This window comes from Macrobrachium nipponense, chromosome 19, assembly GCF_015104395.2.
Source record: "Macrobrachium nipponense isolate FS-2020 chromosome 19, ASM1510439v2, whole genome shotgun sequence".
Classification (NCBI taxonomy): domain Eukaryota; kingdom Metazoa; phylum Arthropoda; class Malacostraca; order Decapoda; family Palaemonidae; genus Macrobrachium; species Macrobrachium nipponense.
The window spans coordinates 81,523,088-81,533,087 of record NC_061088.1 but is presented as its reverse complement, the minus strand read 5'-3'; the positions used below and the strand labels follow the sequence as shown (position 1 = coordinate 81,533,087).

Here is a 10,000-nt window from a genome sequence, read left to right as displayed (position 1 = left end):
TTACCAATTTATTTGAATGATGTAAGCTGTTATTCACCGTTGGATCCTTTATGATGTGAAAGGCTTGTATCTTTAACTCAACAGGAAACACCTTTTTCAGACCGTTTTAGGCCCTTCAGTAGACCCATTTTTAAGCCCCCCCCCCCCCCCCCCCCCCCAGCAAGAACAAGAACAACAAAGTAGCATGTAGGCTTACTCCCCGAGAGTAAGCGAAAAGGGAAAGCTAGTTTACATACGTGCCAATGAACGCGCCAACATTGGTCGGTTATCAATAAAAAAAAATCTGTACGAATTTAACCAATCATTTACCGGGTTTATGAAGAACCAAACATCTCTCTGGCAAAGAAACACGAGTAAGTTTTTCATATGTTGATTCCAATTTGAAATGCTTAATAACCATGTCAAATAAACATAACAAAACTTTTACCAAACCTTCATTCCTTCCGACAGAAAAAACATTTTGAGAGCAATAAATGAACTGCTTCCCTTTTACCAAGTTGCCGATACTGTAGGTGAGAAGACAGAAGCCGAGTTGCCTTCAGATCTATTGATATAGCTATCAACTAAACCTCTCCAGAGTTGCGAATTTTAAGTTTACATGGAAAAATTATCCACTGAATTCATGTGAATCTAGGCAATTTTCAGTACCATATAAAATTAGACCGAATTGCAGGAGGTTTCAACAGAAATGCTTGTGGATTCTGTAGTCGATACGAATCAATTTTACATGAGAATTCTCATTCTTTTACAGCTACAAAAGGAATTACATGTACAGCTCAATCCATTTTTGACAGTGCAAAAGGTACTTATAGCACATCTGCCCAACGTCAAAATATTCAGTAAAGCTGTCGTTGTAATTCAAAGAAAAACAATAATTTATTGAGAGTCGCAGACCTCTCACTGTTTTATTATCGTCATTACCAAAACTGCTACCATTTAGTCATTATTATCATTATTTTTATTACTATTATTTATTATTATTATTCATTGTACACTATCCATTCGAGGGAAATATTTCCAAATTACGTGCGGGCTGTTATCAACAATATTCCCTTGAAACTAATTATTCAAGTCACACTTTGACATTATCAAAAATCCATGAGTGGGTACCGATTGCACTTACACTCGTTGCTTTCATTGATAGGTCAATAGACTTGTCAGAATAACCATGTTATTAGAAATACTGAATAGAATGGCTGAGTTGACGTAAAACTTAATTATGTGTCATAAAGGCTCATTTTACTGTAGTAAATGGGAATAGTTATTCTTGACTTCATAAAAAATTATTCAACATCACTATGCGGTTATAATTCAGCAATGATAACCTGTCATAGGAGGAACACGTGAAATATATTTTCCTTATCCGTAAAGTAATTTAATATTACAGTCATTTAATCGCTCTGCCTTCTACTTTACGTTACAAAAGGAGGAGCTGCTAATTACATATTATTCCAGCCACAGAATTTACAGCAACAATGTGCATTAATTAATTAAAGGTTAATTTTTTTGGGTTAAGATAAAATGTGTTCTATTTGTCAATATAGCAGTAATATCATTATATCATTTAATTATTTTAAAATATAACTCACAACGTAGAGGATCAGTCTCTTCTCATCGCTTATAAATCCAGTTTCAAGTATTCACTTCAACAACTACTTATAATTGCTTAGTTTAAACATTTTTCGTTTTCCCGTTGATAAAGCCTGCTAGTAAAAAGAAAATCAGTTATTATCTTGGAGAAGGAATAAATTCCTATTGACCGACATGGCGTTCGTTTTTCTTTCACCTGCTTCTGCAACCAGATGGCCGACAGCCTTGGCTGGCGCCGAAGGAGATGGCGGTGGTGGTGGGTGATGGCTTGCTGGCTCCTCCCGTCGGCGACGCTGGCGGCGACTACGACTGCGGAGCAGAAGTTCGCGAACGAGCCGTCTCCGCAGACGGCCGTCATAGGCTCGACGGTGGTGCTTCCGTGCAGGATCATCAACAAGGTCGGGGAAGTCCAGTGGACCAGGGATGACTTCGGACTCGGCAACGAACGGGAACTGTACGCATTCAAGAGATACAGAATGATCGGTTCCGACGAGGAAGGTGGGTGGATTCTAGACACGCCATCAATTTCCCAATTGTTGCTTGCATGTACTGTTTCCTCCACTTAACCTTAATTTGTGATAGTTAAACTGCAGTCCTGCCAGCTTCCATCAAAATCAATTCTCTAGCATGTCTGCACCACCGGAAAATTATCATAACCTTAAATTTATGGCAATAAGTATTCTTCACTGCTACTTGTATACGAACTACTGATTAAAATGCGTACAGTAATGAAGTTTACAACAATAAAATTTATGGTAATAGGTAGCCTTCACTGTTGATTATAAAAACTGCTGACTTAAATAATGCATATAGTAATGAAGCCATGAACATATCTTCCATATGCATTACTTTTAGCCGACTATCTTCTCAGATTCTGATCTTCATTCATCAATTAATATTATGGGCAATTTTAGCGATTATAGATTAGTAAGTGATTAAAATTTTCAACCTATTTAATTTCATATTGTTTAATATTATTAGATAAGCTAATGGTATCTGTAGGTCAGAAAAGCTGTCACGCCATAATGTGATGCTACACTGAAACTGCGAAAGGCCCAAAAGATTTCGAACTTGTATGTACAAGCAAAAAATCAAGATGGCAAAAAAAAAAAAAAAAAAAAAAAAACTCAGAACTACTTCGGCTGCTAAGAAATGTCTGAAATCTACTGTCTCCAGTATATGAAATTTTCCAAAATTCCTAGAAAATAGCCCATCTTCAGCATTATTTCCATCACCCAATAAATTCAAGAATTTTTTGGACACATTCCCGGAGACCATAAAGTATCCAAGAGGGCGCCTTTATTTCGGTCGGCAGACCCCTTATTATTCGTAAGAAATACTTATGAATTAGACATCATGCTGAAGGAACACCTGACTGACTCTGCTTTGTCTGATCCTTAGTGAATAAGACAAGAGACACGTTAGATGCCCGTGTTCAACAGGTTTTATGCAATGTGGAACGGAAATCTCAATGATAGGCCAGACCACCTTCTCATTTGGCTGTTTTGCAAATAATTCATATAAAAGAGAAACAGAGCAAGTATACCTACAGATCACTATTAGATGATTTATAAAAATAATCGATATCCTCTTCGTAAGACGACTAACTGCATCCAATGCGTGCACGGATAATTACAATTCGAGTTATATATTTAACGGGAATGCCACAGCATGGCCTTCCATAATATTAGACCATGGACGCTGTTAACTGCATTCTCGTGATCAACAAAAGCCATCAGAATGTCTTTTTTGATTCCGTACAGAGTTGCACAATACGACTTACACATATTTTCGATCTGATCAACTCCTGTCTTTCCTAATCTAAAACAAGCTAGTTCATCTTTTAGAATTTTATACATTTCTTCTTCTATCCTATGGAGAATCAGCATACTGAATATTTTCAGTCTGGTTCCTATCCTATGATTTCTAAATCCTAACATTAGGTTTTAGTCTTTCATTCGTTATTCTGCAAAGCAGTTTGTTTAGTATAAAGGGTGTCAATTTTGTTAAGTATAAAGGGTGTCATTCCATATCTCTGCAAAAGAATAATTTTTGCAGAGATTCTTAATTTCGTACCTCCTAAGTCTCTTTAATACTGATTCCACTTCAAGACAACGAATTCATTCATATGTGCATTCACGTGTTCTTCAACTTAAAGTATATTAATCAAAATTCTCCTTCATGCCCCATATACAAACCTCACAAAAATGTTCCGACCAGCGACGTCCTTTTTTTCTCCTTCGAATGATGTTACTGAATCGTCCCTCATTGTGACAGGTGTCTTTCTCTTTTCCTCTTCCCTCTGATAACAAAACACAGACTTCCAGATTATCCCGTTATAAAGAGGTAATAAGTACTGAAATATAAATGACATCTATTCCTACAGATATTTTCTTCTACACCTCTTGCTCTAGAGTCTAGAAGGACTCTCCGACCCCTTCACCTTTCCAAACAATTTTGTCTCCGGGTATTATTGGCCGCGCAGCTGGTTACTGCATTTAAAGAGAGGGCGATCTCCACGCAACCCATTAATTCATAATCATTCAATATTTTTAAATTGCCCTTTAAGTTCATAATTTATCACTCCAGTTATGCACACGCTGATGACAATGATTAATGGGGCCTTGATGGATGTGTCGCTATTTAAAAAGCAGGCGGACTTTTTCGGGATTTTTTTTTTTTAATTCCTCGCCGCTGCATTAGTTATGCGTAATCTATGGACATCTGTTTCGGTGGTCAAGTAATCAGGGAATAATACGTTTGGTGGCCAAAAGGTATGGAAAAAGAACTTGCCATTTATAAAATTAATTCATTAAAGTGCACTAGCCAAACAGTAAGATGAATGCACAATTAAAAAACAGCTTATAGTCAACGGGCGGATCATACATTTTATAATAAAGTTAATTGTGAAATCTGAAACAGGGTCATATTAAATGAACCTTTATGAAAATAGCGACTTATGAAACATTATTAATCTATAAATAGTAGAGAGTAAGGTTAATTTAATACAAATGTGCCTTATCTCCGGTACTCAAGGCAGAACTAAGTGAGTGGATATACCTGTTTAATCATCACATTTAATGCTACTTTTACACTTAATCTATCAATATTTTTCAAATACCAGTTAGTTTAATATAACTCTCTGAAATTCAACTACATTTGCCCTAAGAAATTATTAATATTTTTTGCATTGAGTGATGATTTACTAATTCTCCAAAAGCAACTAGAATAATAATTTAGAATAAAGTAAAAAGCTCGGTATTAACAGTGCTTTTAAAAATCATAACAAACATCGAAACACTACTAGTACGAGTATTAAATAAACCAACGGGAATAAAATAAAAACAATGAGTTACGATATACAATTAAATAAATACCAAATTACTGATGGGGAAGGGATATTATCTCTTGTCGAGCCATTATAAAAGGATAGTGCCTAAAGGGAATGAGTTTTAGTCGAGTGAGGATGGGAATTAGTAGATATGACGACGATGCTTTTATTTCAAACCCCACCGCCTCCTACCCGATCCACCCCACCCCTCCCCCTACCGCCTCCGCCATGAAATGGTTTTAGGAAACTTCCATCATTCTAAATTCAAAATAAACTAATCCATAAACTTCAATAACATCATCAAGATTTTTTGCTATTACTGTCAACATCATCATCATTACTACCATCAATTGTATATATTAAAATTATTTTTATCATTAATATTATTGACTCAATCACCGGTGCAAATGCAGAGAGCAGAAATATAAATGAATAGAGAAGGTAGAGCTATTTTCAGGAACATACATAGGTTGGAGCATATGCTACTAGCTAAGACAGTCATTTAATCAGAGCATAATTACAGCTTTGATCATGATTACGGCAAATGAACCTTTCTGAGACAGGTGGATTCACTCTTAACGAAATCGAAGCTAACTTCCTACAATACGCACCTCTCACGCAGATGCATTCACATTTTGCTAGCAATTTGTCGTGTATAGATATCAAGCAGATACGAAAAGGACGGAGCGTGAATGATTAAAAATGATTGAAATCGCAGAGGGTTATGTAAACCTGGGGATGAATTCTACTGTATACCAATGGAAGAAGTGGAATAAAAGGGATTATTTTAGTGTACGTGTCACAAACTACCAATGGAGCTTATATGCTCACAATTCTATAATACTATTCCACCAGACGACAGTTCCCTTCAACGAATAAGTTATTTTGACCGGATAAGTCAACACTCTATTCACACCTAATATCAGTAAATGGGGTGCAAGTAAAAAATGCATTAGCTCTTAACTACAACAACAACAAAAAGTAACTGTACTCTAATAAGAGTGAGATTTCCTTCCGTATTCAAGATACAATTCCCTGGCAAATAACAAACTGGTAAAAGTAAGGTTTCTTCGGCCGTTTAAAATGAAGGGGAGTTTTATATTTAAGGTGCCGTTCAATGAATGAATTCGAAGTGGAAGATACTTCATCTTTTTCACTACTATTAGGGAGAGTCTCTGGAGAATGGAGACTTCCATATTAGATGATTTTAAATCAATTAACTACTATTAAGGAGAGCCTCTGGAGAATGGAGGCTTCCATATTACATGATTTCAAAACAATTAGCTACTGTTAAGGAGAGCCTCTGGAGAATGGAGGCTTCCATATTACATGATTTCAAAACAATTAACTACTGTTAAGGAGAGCCTCTGGAGAATGGAGGCTTTCATATTACATGATTTCAAAACAATTAACTACTATTAGGGAGAGTCTCTGGAGAATGGAGACTTCCATATTACATGATTACAAAACAATTAACTACTATTAGGGAGGGTCTCTGGAGAATGGAGGCTTCCATATTACATGATTTCAAACCATCTGCTTAAACTTTTTCTTTTATTTCCGTGGACTCCAGGCGACTTCAGCTTGCGCATAAGCCCAGTGACTCTGGAAGACGAAGCCTACTTCCAGTGCCAAGTGACGGGCTGGAAGGACACCCAGGAGTCAGATCCCAGACTGCCAAACTGACCGTCTACGTGCCGCCAGAGCCGCCGCAGATCATTCAAGGGTCTCTCGTCACCACAACAGCTGGATCCGGCGTGCAGCTGGAATGCGTGTCCAAAGGAGGGAAGCCTGCAGCAGAGGTCAGTATACCCGGAGTGCAATATTGCAATGAGCTTCTTACTTTCCTACAATTCTTGCTATCTTTCTTTGCTGATGAGATCTTATTCCTTTTTCTTTCGTTTACTGAAACACCCCCGTCTTTGCTCAGACATGTGCAGATAGGTTAATATTAAGTTATGAAAGTTCGCAGGGAAGCCATCGCAATGAAAGAAAATATTCATTTACACGGGCAAATGAAGCTAACCATTGAACGCATCTTGTAAAATATAGTTTAATCATAAATGACACTGCAAACTTGTCTGGCGTTTTTTATCTTCACCAATATCAATACTGAGGTTTAACTAAACTTTTCAAGTAATTTCGTAACTAAAAAAAAAAAAAAAAGCTAGTAAAAGAAGAGGAAATACATTATTTTTTTCTACTCTGAGCACCTGTCGTTTGAGCATAATAATAAATCTCTGAAAATTCAGGGAAATCGACAGCAGCTGATCTATGTTGTTTGTCGACGAAGCATTGTTGTTTATGTTGGGAACAGATCACATAGTGTACGAAACCCTTAAAAGCATGTAACGCATACTATCTCCTCTTGTACTTGAATGTTCGATACAAATCTCTGTCACGACTATTACTATCGTTATAACCATCGTTATTGTTGTTATTAAAGGAAACAAGAGTTTGCAGTCCTACCAAGCATTATCATCATCATTATTATTACTATTATTACCCGCATGCCTGACGTTACAAAACTAAAGACACTGCCCATATTCGTCAGAGGGATACAACAATAACTGCAGAGCAAGTATGTGCTCCTAAATATATTTGTTTTACTACCTGTGATTTTTTTTTTAATTTAAGTTTCAAAGATCGAAACTGACCTGTCAGCGACAATAACTATCTATTTACTTTCCTTTTCTTCTTCTTCTTCTTCAACTTTCCAGCTGCAATGGCTGGACGGCTCTGGTCGCGTCGTGACGGAGGGAATCAAGTATTCCACAGAGCTCATGGACGACGGCCACCGGATGAACGCCAAGTCCGTTTACAGCTTCCTGGCCAGCAGGGACCATCACAACGTCGTCTTCACCTGCACCGCTTCCAATCCGGCTCTCCACCATGCATTTACAACGCAGGTAAATAATGGTAGCTGTTCGTTTTTTATAGCCTCAGTTCGGCATTCAACGCAATCTCTGCCATGGTCACAAATGTTGCAGAGAGTGTAGCTGCAAAGCAATACCTCATATGGGATTGAAGGTATTACAGATCACCGCGCGTTTAGCGAATACCACAGGAAAATGACAGTCAAAAGGACAGTACCAAGCGCTTCCTCGTGTTTATTTATCACACATCGACGATGCGTGAATATACACGAGAAAGCGCTTGGTACTAACCTTCTGTCAGTCATTTACCTGTATTATTCGCTTATATACCGAAGTCACCTGCATCTACTGCGATTTTCAAGCACATTATATATATATATATATATATATAGATATATCTATATAGATATATATATATAATATATATATAATATATATATATATATATATAAAGGTTTTTTTGCCACGAAGGAAAAAATGAAAAAGCGAGAGGGCCAAGTACTTTCGGTCCTGTTCGGACTGGACCGAAAGTACTTGGCTATCTCGCTTTTTCATTTTTTCCTTCGTGGCAAAAAAAACTTTATTTATACATAGCATCACGTTTTAAATACTTCGTGATCAAGTTATTCATATATATATATATATATATATATATATATATATATATATACACACACACACAACATTACATTACATATAATATATATATACATATATATAGATCTATATATATAATAATATATATATTATATATAATTATACCCATTATATATAGGGGGTGGGTTTGTTAAGGCGGTGGGGTAAAAAAGGACTCCACCCCTATTTTCCTTTAGCTTATGGACATATCATAGCCACTTAATCAGCTGATCAGTGCAGCAACACCTTCTGCCTGAAGCTTTCTATAACAAACAGCCAGGGAGAACTAGAATAGGACAAAGCCAGCACGCATTTTTCTTCTTTGGACACATTTCATGTAAGTATGCGTCGTGTTATATCAGGGATAACCTGTGCGCACATCTTGTCAGTAAAGTCAGCACTTTAACTACAGTTACTTTAAATGAGACCTAAGAAATATCTTGCAATGCAATCCAGACTTGAAACCTCAGTTGAGGTACAGGTGGATTTAGTTTTCTTAAAAAATGGCAAGTGGGGTAAAAGGCCCACCACGCTTTGGGGCAAGAAGCCCAGGGGGCTTTTTACCCCATCTGATCAGTTGGACATGTAACCAGTAGTGAAAGAGGATAGACTGCATCTTATTTGTGCAATGAAGGCAGCTGGAGTTTGTCTTCCTCTTATGTTTATATTTGCCCGTAAAAGGATGACTTCACTACTTATGATCGGCAGCTCACCTGGATCAATTGCTAGATGCACAGCAAATGGATGGTCTAATGCAGATTGTTTCGTAGACTGGCTACATCACTTTGTTAAAATTGTTAAGCCAAGTCGAGCAGAAAAGCACATTACAATTCCAGATGGCCACCAAAGTCACAGGACATTAGCCAGAGAGAATGGAGTAATGTAATGGAAATTAGTCTACCTTTTTTACTTGTGTCATTTTTGTTATGTAAAACTTATCCATTATTTCTTTTATTTGTGTTATTCTTGGTGCTATATAAAGAAAGTGAATTTATTTCCAATTGTGCTGTTACAGTTGTCATGTAGAGGAAGTGTCAATTTATTTCACAATTTTGCTCATTTCAGTTCCTATGAATACCAAAAAGTTCCTAGGTTTTACAAGAAACTAAGAACTCTAAGATTAATTTTTGTATATTTTCCAACATTATTCTTGAATATTTTTGTGTGGAAGGTTGAATTTTTATATTTAGCAAAAATAGGCGTCAACTTTTCAATTTAAATGGTAGTTTTCATGAAGTACCACAATATCTTAGGTATGGGGCAAAAAGCCCCCACCGTGGGCTTCTTACCCCACCCATGGGGTAAAAGGCCCCCTTTGTTCTTTTTTTCAGGTCATGTTTTTACTATCCTAAATTGCTAACAGCTTCTTATGATTATGATCGTTGATACTCCAATAACAAAGCTTTCTAGAAATATCTCTGTTAGGTCAATAGCTGAAATACTGTAGACAATATAAGCATTTCTCCTTAAGGGGGGTTTCTTACCCCACTCTCCCCTACATATATCCACAAATAAAATAGATAAATAGAGAAAGCATGAACATTGGTGATCAGGATTAGCTATTTTA

At 36.7% G+C, this 10,000-nt stretch overlaps 1 protein-coding gene across 1 annotated transcript in view; it reads left to right on the top strand.

Moving 5' to 3' along the window:
* LOC135218567 (irregular chiasm C-roughest protein-like) overlaps positions 1–10,000 on the top strand; it is a 78,853-nt gene that overhangs the window by 32,579 nt on the left and 36,274 nt on the right. The window contains 4 exon segments of the mRNA XM_064254947.1: positions 1,803–2,088; positions 6,495–6,572; positions 6,575–6,723; positions 7,642–7,830. Coding sequence (XP_064111017.1) covers positions 1,803–2,088; positions 6,495–6,572; positions 6,575–6,723; positions 7,642–7,830 — 702 coding nt within the window.